This window comes from Schistocerca piceifrons, chromosome 3 (genome assembly GCF_021461385.2).
Source record: "Schistocerca piceifrons isolate TAMUIC-IGC-003096 chromosome 3, iqSchPice1.1, whole genome shotgun sequence".
Taxonomy (NCBI): Eukaryota; Metazoa; Arthropoda; class Insecta; order Orthoptera; family Acrididae; genus Schistocerca; species Schistocerca piceifrons.
In genome coordinates this window covers 570,936,746-570,956,697 of record NC_060140.1, presented here as the reverse complement: position 1 = coordinate 570,956,697, position 19,952 = coordinate 570,936,746, and the positions used below count along the sequence as shown (strand labels likewise).

The 19,952-nt window shown below is 39.6% G+C and overlaps 1 protein-coding gene across 1 annotated transcript in view; it reads right to left on the bottom strand.

Annotated features, from left to right (window-relative positions):
- The window catches only part of LOC124787983, a 164,997-nt gene that overhangs the window by 62,244 nt on the left and 82,801 nt on the right, over positions 1–19,952 (bottom strand). Inside the window, exons 5-8 of the mRNA XM_047255008.1 lie at positions 2,811–2,908; positions 937–1,041; positions 753–841; positions 517–637 (exon numbers count right to left, since the gene is read on the bottom strand). Coding sequence (XP_047110964.1) covers positions 517–637; positions 753–841; positions 937–1,041; positions 2,811–2,908 — 413 coding nt within the window. The remainder of the gene's footprint in view (positions 1–516; positions 638–752; positions 842–936; positions 1,042–2,810; positions 2,909–19,952) is intronic.

Sequence of the window (19,952 nt, the reverse complement as noted above, 5' to 3'; positions counted from 1 at the left end):
ATTGTTTGAGATTGTACAATACTGGACAAAACAAAGCAGTGTTTTGTTACTATCAGTGATGTCACTTGAATGACTTTGATCACTACTGCAAAACAGATGACACTTAGTTCACCTTTGCTAAAATGGAAATATGGAATGGAGAGATGGTGCTTAGTTAAAATTGCTGTTAGACGGTAGCACATTGGAGATGTTGCTTTGATATTCTTTGCTAAACATGAGTACACATGTTCGGAACCAATGAAGTGGTTATCCCACTACTTCCATTTTGGTGCTTGGATCACTGTTGCTAATTGTTATTCATTTTGTTACTTATTCTGTATCCAAGTACGTTTTCTCACTGATTTGGCAACTGGTCACAAAGGGAGTGTATGTATGCATGTTTGTGTCTGTTCATACATTTACGGCTGTTACATGTTGTATATGACATTTAATTTGATTTCTACAAGAGACATTCCTTGCAAATGCAGAAATGAGGCATTATGCTAAATATATTTTATCTGTTCTGAGTTTCCTTACTTTATCATTGGGTGCACGGTCAAGGACTTGATAGCTCTTCCTCTTGACAGTGAATTTTGTAATTCAGATCTTGAGAGTATCTTCATATAATCTTCATCTGTATCAAACGGTATTTTGAGTCCTGAAACAATAAAGAATATGAGTAAAATGTTCATTTATTCTCTTAGTAATTATATAACATAGCTACACTCAATTAAAAACCATCAGAGGTCAAAAGTTGGATGCTATTTCCTTACCATGTTTCTTAAAATTCTCAAGGTGCATTCTATTTATTTGATTCAGTTTTTCTGTATCTTTCCTCCACTGCTGGAGTAATTCAGTATTTCTGTAAGAAAGTGATTTTAGTTTATTAATTTCACAATTTTGTAATTCAGCAGAATAGTTTGGTACTGGGACTGATATTAGTTGCCACAAACATACCTTCTTTTCTGTATTATTTCATTTTGTTTCTCCAATATAAACTTAATTTTTGCTATCCAGAGATCCCTCAGCAAAGTTTCATAAACTTTCTTTTCACATTCAGCTCTATAACACAAATCCAGAGATCCATAATTAATCAGAAGTGATATTGTGAGTGAAGAACTCAAACTGCAAGACAGCAAGTCACTGGTCATGTTATATGTATCCATAAACATTTAAAGCAATTGTTGAATTGTTGAGGTGTGATATTCATTTGTATCCACAGACAAATGTGACAGAAATGACATGTCACTTCTCTGAACAAAAGGTTATGAGCAATAAACCGCAACAGTCATACTTTATGGGAAGAGCAGAAGCATGTTTAAAACTGAAAGAAGAGAATGCAACAAATGAAGTAGCAAAGTATAAACATATTGAGGTTATTAGACACCTAAACAAAATTGTGTCAAGGAAAATTCAATAAGAAATCTAATAAATTAAAACATACTTATTGGCTATCACTTTCCTTCAGCAAGCAAAGTCTGTAGTACCGCCGACATACATGTGTAGAAGTATAAGTGACACACTCAGTAGTTTTCTGAAAACCTTTATATGCATATATGGGCAGAGCCACACATTTTTCCTCTAAATAGCACTTAGATGTACTCGGTTTAAAAGCTGTTCTTAGTGATTAACTACCAGGTGATCAAAAAGTCAGTATAAATTTGAAAACTTAATAAACCACGGAATAATGTAGATAGAGAGGTAAAAATTGACACACCTGCTTGGAATGACATTGGATTTTATTAGAACAAAAAAAAGTATTGCTAGATGCGTGAAAGGTCTCTTGCACGCGTCGTTTAGTGATGATCGTGTGCTCAGCCGCCACTTTCGTCATGCTTGGCCTCCCATGTCCCCAGACCTCAGTCTGTGCAATTATTAGCTTTGGGGTTACCTGAAGTCGCAAGTGTATCGTGATCGACCGACATCTCTAGGGATGCTGAAAGACAACATCCGACGCCAATGCCTCACCATAACTCCGGACATGCTTTACAGTGCTGTTCACAACATTATTCCTCGACTACAGCTATTGTTGAGGAATGATGGTGGACATATTGAGCATTTCCTGTAAAGAACATCATCTTTGCTTTGTCTTACTTTGTTATGCTAATTATTGCTATACTGATCAGATGAAGTGCCATCTGTCGGAAATTTTTTGAACTTTTGTATTTTTTTTGTTCTAATAAAACCCCGTGTCATTCCAAGCATGTGTGTCAATTTGTACCTCTCTATCTGCATTATTCCGTGATTTATTAAGTTTTCAAATTTATACTGACTTTTTGATCACCTGATAGAGTGCTCAAACATAAGTAGTTAAAGAAAGAGAATCAGGTGTCATATTTTCCACACTAGATATTAATTCATTATTTTACAGTGTTGTACTTACAACTTTGGATATTATATAATGTGTAAGAAACAAAATAGCATCACCTGTACATAAAAACTCAACTAAAAGAAGGTATTGGTTGATAGGCATTAAGAAATAGATGATTAGGTAAAGGAGGAAAGTGTTGGGGGTAAAAATTGTAGAGGGTAGTCAAGGCATGAATACAGTACGTATATTCAAATGGGTGTGGAGAGATGCATCAGACCAGTCTTCCGAATGAAGACCACAACAATAGCAACAACGACAACCATCACAAAATACATCACAGTAGTAATTACTTTCTAAAATACAAGTGACACACAAACCGAAGTTAGAGTCTGCCTCATATCATCTGCCATCTAGTTCACAAATTAAATAAATTTTACTACATTTGTTGCACGAGAGCTTTAACTTTTATCAAACAACCAAGGCATTCAGTTACACAGAAACTCATTAATTAGAGTGTTACCTTGTGACAGTGTTTCCTCTTTTGTTGTTCTTAAGAACTGGTGGCACTTTACATGCTGATCCTGCATCACTGCTCTGTCTGAAGTCACTGACTGTAAGCTAATAACAGAACAGTACTTGTATTAAGCATACACACTGACATAAAAACTTGCGTATACTTATTACCAACTGCTTCTGCACTAAGATGCTAACAGTAAACATGATTCAAACAAAAAGTACACAAGAAAACTTGGTCAATCTGCAGTAAGCAGTTTTTAATGAAAGAAAAGCTTGATATTGTTTTGGCACAAATCTTCTTAGACCAACCAGATAATAGTGACATCAAACAGTCACAATAAAAAAATGACAAGTACAACAAATAGAAACATCAGGATGCAATTAAAAAAATGGGTTTATAATGGTGGAATAGGATAATGAAATTTATTTTATTCTCAGCACATTTACACTGCTGTTTCTTGATTACATGGAAGTAGTAAAGAACAAAAAAATGAACTGCTGTTTGGGAGTTTCATACTTAATCTCATGTTTCAGAAATATTCTTAAATTAATGAATGGTTCTGGAGATTAATCTTACAGAGCCAGTGTGTTAGTTATTTTTCTTTGAAATCTGAATCCACCAGAACTGTGAAATCCAATGTAAAGTTATAGCTCAACAAAAGATTGTAATAGATGCAGAAGTATTTACTGGGTGTGGTGGAAATGATTGACTCTTTTACTCACAATCCATCACAATCATCATAAACAGCAGCAGCAGCAGAAGTTCGCCTATTTATCATACGTTAACCTGACTACCTGTCTCAGCCATTCCCATTACATTTTCATTGCATATATGATTAATTCTTCCTCTCCAATCTATTCCTCAATGCCCCCCCCCCCCCACCCCCCCCCCGGTCTATCCTAGTAATTTTCAACATGCATCTCTCCATTGCTCAACGAGCATTTTGATGGTTTTCAAGTTAAAAGTCTATGCCTAACTGTCACAAATAAAAAAAACTGGCGATGTACACTGATTATAACCTAACCTTTTTAGACACATCATATGATTTTTTTGGAAAGTCCTGCTTAGGTTACTGAGATCACTACAGGTATTTTTAATTTTTCTGTTAATTTTCTTCCTGGCCATTTAATCATCCTCTACAAATTCTCTAAACAATAAAAAAAAATCACATCCATTTGTTCTATGACTCTGTGACATTATAAGAAGCTGTTTCACAGAGTGAGAGGCATTGGTGACCAGCTAACCAGCCAAGGAATGCAGGATGGCTGGTGGCTGGGCACTAGATGTGCCGATTTTCCCAAGGCCCTATCATGCACAGTTGGTTTATGTATGGAGACAGTCCAATAGCAGCTAAGGTGGATTAAATGAAAAAGCTACACTACAGATCCTACAAACATATTATATCAAGATCACGTACACCAGAAAACTTGTGGTAGTGGCATGAGTTCATTGCAATTTCAAGCACAATACTAAGATAAATATAAGGAGCAGTCAAATGAAATGAGACAGATGGAGAAAAAGTAAATAAATTGTTCTAATATTATGAAAAAAATAGTTGCTACTCACTATATAGTGGAGATGCTGAGTCGCAGATAGGCACAACAAAAAGACTATCACACAATACGCTTTTGGCCAACAAGGCATCTGTCAAAAATAGAAAACACACACACACACACACACACACACACACACACACACACACACACACACAAGCACAACTCACATACACATGACCACAGCCTGTGGCAGCTGAAGCCACACCATGAGCAGCAGCAGCAGTGCATGATGGGAGAGGCAACTGGGTGTGGGTAAGGAGGAGGCTGGAATGGGGAGGAGGACGGATAGCAGGGTACGGGTGGGGGACAGTCAGTGCTGCTGGGGAGCATGCAAGGATGAGGTGGAGAAGGGTACAGCAGCTAGGTGCAGACGGGGTCTTGGACGAAGAGTGGAGGAGGGGTGGGGGGGGGGGGGGGGGGGTAACAGAAAAGGAGAGAAGTAACAAGTGTGTGAGTGGAATAGAGTGCTGTGTAGTGCTGGAATGGGAACAGGGAAGGGAGTGATGGGTGAGAACAATGACTAGTGAAGTTTGAGGCCAGGAGGGTTACAGGAATGTAGGGCATACTGCAGGGAGAGTTCCCACCTGCACAGTTCAGAATAGCTGGTGTTGATGCGAAGGATCCATATGGCACAGGCTGTGAAGCAGTCACTGAAATGAAGAACATTGTGTTTTGCAGCATACCCAACAGGGTGGTCCTGTTGTTTCTTGACCACAGTTTATTGGTGGCCATTCACGCGACACATAGCTTGTTGGTTGCCATGCCAACAGAGAATTCAGCACAGCAGTTGCAGCTTAGCTTGTAGATCACATAACTTGCTTCACACATAGGTGTAGGTTCAGTGGATTGTGGAATACCACTGAAAGAGGGGAGTGAAGGATAGCGGGCAGGACATTTCTCATTTCAGGGCATGATGAGAGGTAGTCGAAACCTCGGCAGAAAATGTAATTCAGTTGCTCCAGTCCTGGGTGATAATGAGTTACAAGGGGACAGCTCCTCTGTGGCCAGATGGTGAGACTTTGGGAGGTGGTGGGTGACTGGAATGATAAGGCACAAGAGATTTGTTTTTGTACAAGGTTGGGAGGATAATTAGACTGCAAAGGCCTCAGTGAGACCACTGGTATATTTCGAGAGGGACCACTCATCACTGCAGATGCAACAATCACGGGTGGCCAGGCTGTAAGGAAGGGACTTCTTGGTGTGGAACGGGTGGCAGCTGTCGTGGTGGTAGTTAGTAGGTTTGGTATGGACAGAGGTAGTGATGTAGCCATATTTGAGGTGGAGGTCAACATCTAGGAAAGTGGCTTGTTGGGTTGAATAGGACCAGGTGAAGCAAATGCATAAGAAGCTGTTGAGGTTCTGGAGGAATGTGGAGAGGATGTCCTCACCCTCGATCCAGACAGCAAAGATGTCATGAGTGAATCTAAACAGGATGAAGGGTTTAGGATTCTGGGTGTTTAGGAAGGATTCCTCTAGATGGCCCATGAATAGGTTGGCATAGGATAGTGTCATGCAGACGCATATACCCATACCCCAGATTTGTTTGTAGGTAATGCCTTCAAAGGAGAAATAATTGTGGGTGAGATTATAGTTGGTCATGGTGACCAGGCAAAAGGTTGTTGGTTTGGAATCAATCATGCATTGGGAAAGGTAGCATTCAGTAGTGGTAAGGCCATGGGCATTATGGATGTTAGTCTAAAGGAAGGTGGCGTCAAATTGACGAGCAGGGCACTGTGTGGTAAAGGGGCAGGAACTGTAGAGAGTCGGTGGAGGAAAGGGTTGGTATCTTTTATATAGGAGGATAGGTTCCAGGTAATAGGCTGAAGGTATTGGTCTATAAGAGTAAAAATTCTCTCTGTGGGAGTACAATGGGGCATCTTGGGTGGTTAAGTTTATGGACTTTAGGCAGCGTGTAGAAGGTCAGACTGTGGGGAGTGGTAGGGGTGAGGAGAGAGATGGACTCTAGAGAGAGGTTCTGGAAAGGGCTTAAGGATTTGAGGAGAGACTGGAGATCATGCTGGATTTCTGGAATGGGGTCACATTGGCAAGGTTTTCAGGTGGTGTATCTGACAGCTGGCAGAGTCCTTCTCCCAGGCAATCCTTCTGGTTCAAAACAACAATGATGGAGCCTTTGTCTGCAGGTAGGATTATAAGGTCTAGCTATTAGATAGTGAACTGCAGTTCTTTCAGCATGTGTAAGGTTAGTTTGTATGTTGAGGGATTTGGGGAATGAAGTTAAGAAATTCTGGAACGTTAACAGGGAGCTATTTGGGCATAGTGGGGGTGGATCACGGTTGGCTGGAGGAGTGAACTGAGTCACGCAGGGCTCAACGTTGATTTTTAGTTGAGTCTGGTTGGAAGGGTTGGTGGCAAAAAAGTTTTTCCACTGTAGGGACGGGGAGAAGGTCTTTAACAAGTGCTACATGGTTGAATTTGGGAGTGGGGCAAAAGATGAGGCCTTTGGAAAGGATTGATATTTCTCCAGGGCTAAGGCTTTTGGAGGAAAGGTTCATGACAGTGTTTCAGGTCTGTTTAGGTTCTGGATTTTGTGTGGTGGTGGGAGGGAGTTTTGGAGAGTGGGGTAAATGTAGTAGGTCTGAAAGACAGGGTTTGTCAGTTATGAGGGAATGTGGGGGAGGGTAGGAGGTTGTTGTAGAGGTGATGGACAGTGATACTCCACAGCATGAGTAGGAAGTGAGCAGGGTGAAGAGTTTTTTGAGGTGGCATTGTGTATGTCACTCTAGTACCTGGAGGGCAAGAGTTTCAGTGTGTGTCATGGGATCCAGGAATTTGGGACTGTGTAGTAGAAGAATTTCATGGATGGAGATAAGGTATTGCAAGGAAGTTTGGAATTGGTTGATAGGATTTTGCAGGATGTTGGTGAGGGCTAAGGATTGGCAGAATCTGTGCAGATAGAGGTCAATGTGGAAGAAAGAGTGGCAGCCGGATGTGGGTAATTTGAAGGTAACGCCATTTGGGGGGATTCCATGTGCGAAGAAACAGCACAGGAACACTATGTGGAACTACATTCTGGCTAGGGGCAAGGAAACTTTTCTGTATTGACACAGATGGAAGGAGCAAGGATCCACAGTGTTTGAAAAAACGTGGAAAAAATGTAAATAATGTAGAATCATGTCTGAAAAAATTCACAAAAATACAACCAAATATATGCGAAAAATCACGAAAAGGACGAAATGGATGGAAAAGGTGGAAACAAGAAAAAAATCAGAGAGTATGACAATAGTGAAAGGCAAAAACTCACCACAATTGGCATAAAGTCAGAAATGAGATCACTATATATGGAAATAACACATGAAAATACTGGAGAGGGACGCAGCAAGGGTGATCAATTTGAAGGTACAGGATTAATGATACTGGTGGGAGTATTGTGGGACAGAAGACGATGCACCAACAATCAGTGTGGTCTTGTAGCCATCTGTTGATACAAATGTGGCTTGTAAGTAGAGTGCGCAGTGCAGTTTGTAAAGTGACAAGAGAAACACAGGAAAGAAAGGAAGGAAGAAAGAATAGACATAAAGTGAAGTAATGCATTAGCAAATAGTAATAAAGGAAAACACCTCTGGGTTAGGATGGAAGAAAAGCTGTGGAGAAAGGGTAGGGCAGCTAGGTGCAGTCAGGAGCTTAGACAGAGAGTGGGGGGCAGGGGGGGGGGCGGGGGGGGGGGGGGGGGGGGGGGGGGGGGAAGAAGAAAAGGGGAGAACTGTGTAATGCTGGGAAGGGGTTGATGGGTGAGGACAATGACTAACAAAGGTTGAGGCCAGGAGGGTTCAGGAACATAGAACATATTCCAGGAAGAGTTCCCACCTGTACAGTTCAGGAAAGCTGGTGTCGATGTGAAGGTTGTCAAGCAGTCATTGAAATGAAGAATGTTGTGTTTGGCGACATGCTCAGCAACAGGGTGGTCCAGTTGTTTCTTGACCACAGTTTGTTGGTGGCCATTCATGCAGATAGACAGCTTGTTGGTTGCCCATGTAGAATGCAGCACAGTGGTTGCAGCTTAGCTTGTAAATCACATGACTGGTTTCACAGGGAGCCCTGCCTTTGATGGAATAGTAGATGTTTGCGAATGGACTGGAGTAGATGGTGGTTGGAGGATGTAAGAGACAGGTGTTTCATCTAGGTCTATTACAGGGATACGTGCCATGAGGTAAGGGGTTGAGATCAGGAGTTGTGTAGGGATGGACGAGTATATCGGGATGGGCTCCTGGATACGATAACACACAATGAAACTCTTGTCCTCGAGAAACTAGGGCAACATGCACAATGCCCACTCAAAAAAACTTTTCACTTCTCTCCTTTTCCTCTACCACCACCTCTCCCTCACTCTCTGTCTAAGCTCCTGATTGCACCTAGCTGCCCTACCCACTTTCCACCTCATCCCTGCATGCTTCCCAACAGCACTCACCATCCACCACCCCTACCCTGCTATCACTCCCCTTCCCTGTCCCACCCTCCTCTGTAACCCCACCCAATTACCTCTTCCATCATGCACTGCTTCTGCTGCTGCTGCTCATCGTGTAGCTTCATCTGCCACAGACAGTGGTCATGGGTGTGTGAGTTGTTCTTGTGCTTGTACGTGTGTGTGTGTGTGTGTGAGTGTGGGTGGGTGGGTTTGTGTGTGTGTGTGTGTGTGTGTGTGTGTGTGTGTGTGTGTGTGTGTGTGTGTGTGTGTGTGTGTCCTCCATTTTTGACAAATGCCTTGTAGGCCGAAAGGTTATTTTGTGACAGTCTCTTTGTCACACCTATCTGCAACTCAGCATCTCTGGTATATGGCGAATAGCAGCTATCCTTTTCATAATATTGTTACATTCCATCCTGGATTTTCCATTGTTTAAATTAATTGTTTGTTATGTCAAAAGTAATTGCCCTACTGTTAATACGTATATCCAACTGTGAGACAATGATGTCAATGTCTTAATGAGAAATGTTTGCAGTTGCCAACAAAACCCTGACTGTACCCAGCCGTCCACATCTTCATCCGAAGCAAATTTTCAGGGCTCCAAAAATATAGAAATTGGATGCAGAGAGATCTGGACTCTTTGGAGGATGTGAACAAGGCTTCTCAGTGAAATTTCTGCATTGTAGTCGAAACAACCTTAACAGTTTGCGAGGCTGTTCACATTCTCCGTTACATCCAGATTTCTCCCCATGAAATTTGTATATTTTTGGAGCACTGGAGAAAGACATTTGTGACCACTGATTTGCTCTGGAAGAAGAGGAGCATGCCTGAGTACAATCATGGTTCCATAGGCAACTGCAAACATTTTTCCCTGAAGGCATTGACTGTCTTGTCTAAAAGTTGGATAACTGTATTAACTTGGAAAGGAATTCCACCTTATGCTAGACAGCATTTTGTAGTTTTGCTTACACCCAGATATGTTTCAGCACTTTTTGTGCTGTCTTCAGTGGGTTTATTTATTTCTGCAAAATTGCTGTTATACATTAATCTCTAGAGAAACTTTTGGCACAAAATATATCCATTTGTAAATTGAGTGATTATTGTCAAATATTTTATATTAGTCTGCATACAATACAGAGTTGAGGATATATATATCAATGAGTTGGGGCATTCTATGACATGTCTAAGGATACTAGTTTTATGGTAAATTCCAAAAGATGGTGGATGTATACATTTTGTTTGCGTACTTCACATGTAGCTATTCATTGTTTATGCAAGTATCATCAGATCTACTACATAATTTACAGTATGTCATCTGCAAACAGCAAAATGTCTTCTTTTTCCATTTATTATGCATTTCTATTAAGAATCACTATTTATGAGTTATTTAGCATGTTACTAAACACTTCTCTGACAGTGTGGTGTTCCTGATAAATAGTGATTCTCAATTAGAAATGCATAATAAACAGAAAATATGCATGTGACAAGCTGTAAATTGTGTAGTAGATCTAAAGCTACCAGCATAAACAACCAATAGCTCCATGTGAGGTATGTACACAAATTTATACATCTACTTTATTTCAAAATTTACCATAAAGCTAGAACCTTTGGATTTATTGTAAATGAACCAGATATAATGCCTCTACTCACTGACATATGTTCTCATCTCTTCATTGTGTCCAGACTAATGAAAATATTTTACAAATATTGCAAATATTTTGTGCCGGAAGTTTCTTTCGAGGTTAAAATGCAACAAGCAATAACAAGTTTGCAGGAAGAAAATAAACAAATAAACCCACTGAAGATAGCACAAAATGTGCTGAAACCGGTCTGCGTAAAAACAAAAGTACAAAATGGTGTCTTGCGTAAGGAGTAGGTTCTCTCCATTTTTTCTCAGCAAGCATGGAAATAAGAAAAACTTCAACATTACAAGATAATTAAATGGATTAACTGTAATGGCAATTACTTTTGAAATAATGAACAGTTTACTTACTTTTTCTCCATCAAATGAGTTTTCATTTGATTGCTCCTTTAATTATGACAGACAATAAAATTAATAACACCTGAACCACTGGAGCAAACTGATCGTATAATGTGTCAAATGAAAGCTGACGTAAATAAACATCCACCACAAAAAACTACTTTATTAAGAGTTGATATGCAAATGTGCCAATTCTATAAATCTTCTGCAGCTACACTTAGTATGAAAGCAGCATGAGTTTCCCAGATCCTTACCTAACCTTCCTAGTTCATGAGTACTCACCATTTTATAAGCTTTAATGGATTAGTTATGTAAATGACCATTAATAAAATTGTATAAAACTGATATGGCAGTGTGAATTATGTGATTAAAATAAGTAAATAAAATACACTCTAACTAAAGTGCAGAAGAACACTCATTCTTCAAATAGGTCACATGTATTTATAATTTTACATAATATCTAGTCACACTGTAAAACCAGATGTCAGCATGTTTTGTGAGTTTTGTTGATAACTTCTTAAATATTCTGCTGTTTTTTCAATGTATGGTCACAAAATGACCATAATAATTTTAATGTTACCCTAATATCTGTTATGTATGTGTAGTTAGCTTTGTATATTAATGGAGGTCATTATTTAAGTATCTAACATCAATTCAGCAGCATATAAGGCCACAGAAAATATTTAAAGCAAGCTGTACAACAAGTGTGATGTTCTGCTGCTCAGCGGTCATTGTGCTGTGGGTGGTTGGGTTAGGCACTTTAACTATTTGCTGGACTTGGGTTACTTTTGTGAATGTGAGTTTCACAGATTAGATTAATACTTTTTCCACATATCATGAATACAATGCTTCATAATGATGTGGAACCTGTCAGTTTAACAAAAAGTTTCTGTACACGCCATAATTCAAGGTTTTTAGTTGTAAGATTACTAATTTATATCTAAAAATTCATCTGTTGAGTAGAATGAGTTGTCATTCAGAAATTCTTTTAATTTATTTTTAAAAGTCGGTTGGCTATCCATCAGACATTTGATGCTATTTGGTAAGTGATCAAAGACTTTTGTGGCAGCATAATTCTTCCATCTCTGTGCCAAAGTTAGATTTAACACAAAGTAATGAGGATCAGCCTTTCTCCTTTGTTGAAGCTACACACATTGCTACTGCTTTTGAACCGGGATGGGTTATTAATAACAAATTTCATGCTCCAGCTATTATTCTTATTACACACTTTCGTGTAATGAATATTTTTTTCTTGCTGATGAATTGCCCTAAAATATGATGCCATACAAATGCAGTGAATCAAAAGAGGCACTGTAAGCTAATTTACTTACATGTTTATTGCCAAGATTTGAAATATCTCTAATAGCACAAGTATCTGAATTCAAATCTTTCAGCACATCATTGGTATGTTTCTTTCAATTCAATCTCTCATCAATGTATACACCCAAAAATTTGGGATATTCTACCTTAGCTACAGCCTTCTATTCAAACTCTATATTTATTAATGGTGTTATGCCATTTACTGTACAGGACTGTATACACTGTGTTTTATCAAAATTAAATGAGAGTCAATTTGCAGGAAGCCATTTAATAATTTTCTGGAAGACGTCATTTACAATTTCCTCAGCTTATTCTTATTTGTGATGTGTAATTACAATACTTGTATTGTCAGCAAAAAGAACTATCTTCGTATTTTTGTGAATGTAGAGTGGCAGGTCATTAATATATGTTGAGAACAGTAACAGAACCAAGAGTGAACCATGTGGGACCTCCTCAGCTTGAGGAAATTGCTGATTTTTGCACATTATGTGAACAGTTTATTTCAACCTCCCATACTCTACTAGTCAAATATGAATTAAACAATTCACTGTCCCACTCTTACCACAATACTGAAGCTTATCTAGAAGAATTCCATGATTTACACAATCAAAATTCTTTAAGAGATCACAGAAAATGCCAATTGATGACGTTGTATTATTCAGAGCATTGAATGTTTGATCAGTGAAAGCAAATACAGCATTTTCTGTTCAAAAATCTTACTGAAAACAAAACTGACATTTTCTTAGTACTTCATTTTTAGAAACATGTGAAGCTAACCTTCAGTATATTACTTTTTCAAGAATATTGAACAAACCTGCGAGTAGTGATACTGGGTAGTAGTTGTTGGCATCAAACCTACCATTTTACGCAATGGTTCAACAATAGCATATTTCAATCTATCAGAAAATGCCCTGTTTCAGTGAGCTATTACACTACTGGCCATTAAAATTGCTACACCAAGAAGAAATGCAGATGATAAATGGGTATTCATTGGACAAACATATTATACTAGAACTGACATGTGATTACATTTTCACGCAATTTGGGTGCATAGATCCTGAGAAATCAGTACCCAGAACAACCACCTCTGGCCGTAATAACGGCCTGCATACGCTTGGGCATTGAGTCAAACAGAGCTTGGGTGGCGTGTACAGGTACAGCTGCCCATGCAGTTTCAAAACGATACCACAGTTCATCAAGAGTAGTGACTGGCGTATTGTGACAAGCCAGTTGCTTGGCCACCATTGACCAGACATTTTCAATTGGTGAGAGATCTGGAGAACGTGCTGGCCAGGGCAGCAGTCAAACATTTTCTGTATCCAGAAAGGCCCGTTCAGGACCTGCAACATGCGGCCGTGCATTATCCTGCTGAAATGTAGGGTTTCGCAGGGATCGAATGAAGGGTAGAGCCACGAGTCGTAACACATCTGAAATGTAACGTCTACTGTTCAAAGTGCCGTCAATGCGAACAAGAGGTGATCGAGACGTGTAACCAATGGCACCCCATACCATCACGCCGGGTGATATGCCAGTACGGCGATGACGAATACACGCTTCCAATGTGCGCTCACCCTGATGTCACTAAACACGGATGCGACCATCATGATGCTGTAAACAGAACCTGGATTCATCCGCAAAAAATGACATTTTGCCATTCGTGCACCTAGGTTCATCGTTGAGTACACCATCGCAGGCACTCCTGTCTGTGATGCAGTGTCAAGGGTAACCGCACCCATGATCTCCGAGCTGATAGTCCATGCTGCTGCAAACGTCGTCGAACTCTTCGTGCAGGTGGTTGTTGTCTTGCAAACGTCCCCATCTGTTGACTCAGGGATGAAGACATGGCTGCACGATCTGTTACAGCCATGCGGATAAGATACCTGTCATCTCGACTGCTAGTGATATGAGGCCGTTGGGATCCAGCACGGCGTTCCGTATTACCCTCCTGAACCCACCGATTCCATATTATGCTAACAGTCATTGGATCTCAACCAACGCAAGCAGCAATGTCACGATATGATAAACCGCAATCGCGATAGGCTACAATCTGACCTTTATCAAAGTTGGAAACATGATGGAATGCATTTCTCCTCCTTACACAAGGCATCACAATAACGTTTCACCAGGCAACGCCGGTCAACTGCTGTTTGTATATGAGAAATCGGTTGGAAACTTTCTTCATGTCAGCACATAGTAGGTGTCGCCACCGGCGCCAACTTTGTGTGAATGCTCTGAAAAGCTAATCATTTGAATATCACAGCATCTTCTTCCTGTTGGTTAAATTTCGCGTCTGTAGCACGTCATCTTCGTGGTGTAGTAATTTTAATGGCCAGTAGTGTACATATGTGACTGAGAATCTTACTTATCTGTTGGGAGCAGACTTTTAGTACTTTGTCAGAGATAGCATGTGAGTTTTCACTTTCGAGTGAGTTTATTATTTACCTAACTTCAAAAGGGGAGGTGGGTTGTATTTCAATTTCATCAAACGGCATAGGTTTTGCCTCTTCCTTATACAGCTTTGCCTTTTATAATGAACATATGGATTGTATTTTCTCCACAACATTTAAAAAATGATTTTACAAATGTTTCAACCTCTGAATTTATTAACTAACTTTTCACCCAGTTTGATGGTAATGCAGTCTTCCAGTGCTCTTTGTTGCCCTGCTTCCCTTTCAATAATATTTTAAACTGTTTTAGTTTTATTATCAGAATTGCTAATCTCAGGCATAATACACATATTCCTGGACTTTTTAACTTTGCTTAATATAATATCCTTAATATAATACAGAAGTTTTTATAATGTGTGACTGTTTCTGGGTCATTACTCTTTCTTGCTTTCCAGTTCCAAGATTTTTTATCCCTTTAGCAATCCATGATTTTTTCATAGTTTCTTACAATTATATTTCATTGTTTTCTTAAGGAAGCTGTTTTCAAAAATATTCAGGAATCTATCATGAAATAAGTTATTTAAATTAGCATCAGGTTCCTGGTACACCTCATCTCAGTTTAACTGCTGTGAGCTTTCCCTAAAATTTGCAGTCATCAAATTCTTAATTGATTTTCCCATTTGTTTTGCCTTATTGTATGGAACTATGCCATATATTGTAAATAGCTGTGCATCATTATAAGAAAGACCATTCTTAACAGGATAAATGTCTATTTTATTAAATTTATCTGGGTCCATGAAAACGGCTGTCAGTGTGCTGTTTTCCTGTGCTACTGCAGTAGGAAAATCTATAACTGATGTCAAATTGAAAGAGCCGAGTAATACTTCAAGATTAGTCTTCCTGTCAGACTCTTTTGGAAAATCTACACTGAAATCACCACAAATAATAATTTGCTTCCCTCTGTCTGACAGACAGCACAACAAGGAATCCAAGTTTTTCAAAAATAGTTGAAAATTTCCCAATAGGGACATGTACACGGTTACAATTATGAAAATATCATTATTTAGTTTAGGTTTATTGGCACATGGTTCTATATGTTGCTCTACAAAAAATTTTTTAGTTTCTAAATTCTTCACACTATGATAACTTTTAACATATATGGAAACTCCTCCTTTTTCTATACTGTCTCTACTTATGTGTGCTGAAGCTTGTATCCATTTACATTTATCTTTTCTATATCTGTGACTATGTGATGTTCAGATGGGTGTAGTACATCTATTTCAGCCTCTGTTTCTGTATCTTCCAAACAAACAAGAAGTTTATCTACTTTGTTTTCTAATCCCCTGATATTCTGATGCAATATACTCACATTATTTTTCAATATACTTTTATAAGAATCTTGTGTCATTTTAACATCTTTAGCACTTGCCTGTCTGAGCTTTTCATTACGCTTGATTCCCTTTAATGTTGTATCACTGGGCACTGATCTCAGCCGAAGGAAGAGTTTCAGTACCGCCGCCCCCCCCCCCCCCCTCCAAAGATTTTACTATCAAGTCTTCTCTTTTCTATTGAGATGCTGGCCATGCCTAGTGAAATCCCACCTACCAATAGCATCAACAGGAACCAAACCCATGTCTATGTCTGACCCAGTAGTCACTTGAAGCAGCCAGTCCAACTCCATACCGATCCTCCTTACAGGGCTGTGCAACTGGGAATGATCATACAGCATGAAAACATCTCCTTACAGGGCTGTGCAACTGGGAATGATCATACAGCATGAAAACATGCACCCACCCAATATTTGTATGGTTAGTTTCAGAAGCTATTTTTACCGGGCCACTCTCAATATTGTAGGCCTGATGCCTATCAATACTGTTTCCTGCTCCACCCACTATAAAAACATGACCCTGCTTCATAACATGACCCTGCTCTACCACTTGGCTAAGACATGCACTGGGCTTGAAAATGTTTGTACTTAGTGCCTGTCAACCAATTTTTCCTGCAATATCTAACCCACGCCTCTTCCACGGCTACTTCCTAGCAACAGAACTTTCCTCCTACTTCCTACTTTTTTTTTGAAACAGTTGGTTTCCTTATGAAATTCTGTTGGGTATTCACTGCACCTACATCTACTTGAGACTCTTCTGTAGTTAACTGACATAGTAAGGCAAATCTATTTTTTGCGCTACTGATGGAACTATCAGATACTGTTCTCTTTCTGCGAGCCCTGTTCCCCACTACCACTTCCCACTTGTCTTCACCCTTCTCCCCGTTAACCTCATCTGTTCCTCCCTAGCACTATCCAGTTCAGCCTTAAGGGCTCCAATCTTCCCTTCCTGTTCAGCTATTTTCCTGTACCTTGAATGTACTTTGGAATACTGTGGAAGAGTTCCATCTACTGCCCCAATTCCCTTGCCACCACATTCCCCCCTCTATGAAACCATCTGTCACAACAGCTGCTTAGAACCCCAGAACTGACTTTCCTCTGACAGCTCAAACACTTTGTACTCATGACTGTTTACATATTTTAGCTCTCCATTGAGATTATTTCACTGTGTCTTTGGTGACTGATTTTGTAGGAGTTTATGAAATTCAACTTTGAAACTTTGTTCAAGGAACTGGTGCATGTTTTCACAGTGGTTATTTAGAATAACAAACTTTAGGTTGTGACTGACAGTGGGGAACTCTGAATGTTTGCTGTTCATTTTGGTGAACTAATGTGAGCTAAGTGTACCTTGCTTGCTTATGTTTCTATAATTCAATGATCTGCTTGCACTACATACATTAATTATTATTTAAATATTTTTCATTTGAATGCATAATTTATTTGAGGTCTCATTCACATGTGTGTAAATATTTATTTGTTTTCAAAAATAATCCTCTAGGTTCATCAACATCATTAATTTAAAGGCTATATCGAATCATTTTACTTATTTATATATTGTTTTATAACTTTTGTATTTGCTTCAAAAGGATAAGGATCAGTTCTGTAATAAATGTATGGATTTTAGAGCACTGTTGCTTGATCAACCCCTATAATATTGTAATAAGTCAGGCTACGAAATTCGGTTGTACATTATGCCCACTGAGAGTGACCATTAAAACTGGACGTTCAGTCATGATTCTCTTGTTAATGTGTACTCTTTTCTTTCTGACATTTGGTTATACCGGGTGATCAAAAAGCCAGTATAAATTTGAAAACTTAATAAACCATGGAATAATGTAGATAGAGAGGTAAAAATTGACACACATGCTTGGAATGACATGGGGATTTTATTAGAACAAAAAAAAAGGTTCATAAAATGTCCGACAGGTGGGGCTGGACAGCAAAACGTCAGTGACTGTGCATGACAATCGTGTATAAAAGGAGCTGTAATGAGAGAGAGAGAATCAGATGCGCCAGCAGTCGTAGCATGTTGACATTACCTGAAAAGGTGCTTTTATAGAAGCTGTATTATCAGAATGGGAAATGGCGCTCCACCCCATATTGCTAGACGCGTGAAAGATCTCTTGCGCGCGTCGTTTAGTGATGATCGTGTGCTCAGCCGCCACTTTCATCATGCTTGGCCTCCCAGGTCCCCAGACCTCAGTCCATGCGATTATTGGCTTTGGGGTTACCTGAAGTCCCAAGTGTATCATGATCGACTGACATCTCTAGGGATGCTGAAAGACTTCACGATTATTCCTCGACTACAGCTATGAGGAATGATGGTGGACAAATTGAGCATTTCCTGTAAAGATCATCATCTTTGCTGCTTACTTTGTTATGCTAATTATTGCTATTCTGATCAGATGAAGCGCCATCTGTCGGACATTTTTTGAACTTTTGTATTTTTTTGGTTCTAATAAAACTCCATGTCATTCCAAGCATGTATGTCAATTTGTACCTCTCTATCTACATTATTCCGTGATTTATACAGTTTTCAAATTTATACAGACTTTTTGATCACCCGGTACATTATTTTAATCGTATTGTGATTGACTTCAAGGTCTAATATCAAACTTTATTTAGTTCTACCACTTATTGTCAAAGTTTATTTGCAGTCCAAGCAAGTAGTACAATGTCATTTAGAAAAAATGGTATGTTCCATTAACGTGTATCCCTTTTGAATTTTCTCAGTTTAAGATTCTAAAAACTTCATCTCACGCTGTTGAAAACAGTTGTGATGAAAGGAATCTCCTTTCCTGAATCCTCCTTCAAGTCTAAATTCCACACGATCCAGATGAAGTTTCATTGTATCCTTTGCAATGACATACACAGGATTATTGTATCTCTGGGGTTTCAGAAGACTACTGCATGGAAACTACAAGACATACAAAAGATATGCACTTGTCAATGGGTAGAGCATCTCTCCAAGATCTGAACCCACATTAGAGGTGCTCAGTATGGGCACTGTTTGTGATATGGCAAATGTGAACATGTGCATGCAGTTCACTTAAGTCGCCACTGCTGCTACCCAAGAAAGCATAATGACAGCAGCCCACTTTGGAAATATGTTCACTGGTTTGCCTATCTGCCGGCGTGAATTATTTTGATGTGTCAGTATGGAGCGGATAACTTTTGTCTACATATTCTGACATGTCTAGCCCTAGTGATGTACTCTGCACCTACTGCCATGGTGCGTATTACAAATCAAAACTTGGAGAGATGCTCTATCAATTGATATGTGTCATTTTCCTGTATGTCTTGTAGTTTTGAAGCTGTCATCTTCTGAAATCCTGCATAGTCTTCATCAATTCTGCTGTGCTTATGCCAAAGGGTTCCTTGAAAGACAGTTTTCACCAATGTGTTTGCGTCCACTTTTGTGTACAACTGTGGCACCAGAAGCCTCCGTGCCAACCTCACCAGTTGACTCAACAGGTCATTTAGGCTAGTCATGCAGCATAGAGAATAGTGGTCCAGCACAATGGTGAATAGTATGCCAAGTAAATATTGCCAGAACTTGTTGACGGCTCAAACAGCCGCAAGCATTCCTTCTCAGTTGTAGAATGGTTCATCTCTGACTGGGAGATTACTCTAGAAGCATAAGCTATCAACTTTTCAGCGTCTTGCTGAATCTGAATTAGGACTGCACCTGTCCCATAACCAATAGATGATGATGATGATGATGATGTTTGGTTTGTTGGGCACTAAACTGCGCGGTTATCAGCCCCGTACAAATTCCTAATCTTTGCTCAGTCCAATCTCGCCACTTTCATGAATGATGATGAAATGATGAGGACAACACAAACACCCAGTCATCTTGAGGCAGGTGAAAATCCCTGACCCCGCCAGGAATCAAACCCGGGACCCCGTGCTCAGGAAGCGATAACTGATAGAGTCAGTGTGAAGTTCTGTCTCTATATTCTTGTCATATAATGCTAGGAACACAGATGATGTTAGCACTACTGGAGGGACAAGGAAATGTCTCTCTTGCACCTCATTCCTGGAAAATTTGGTGTCTCCCTGCAGCAGGGACTTTCCCTGCATGGGGACCTCCG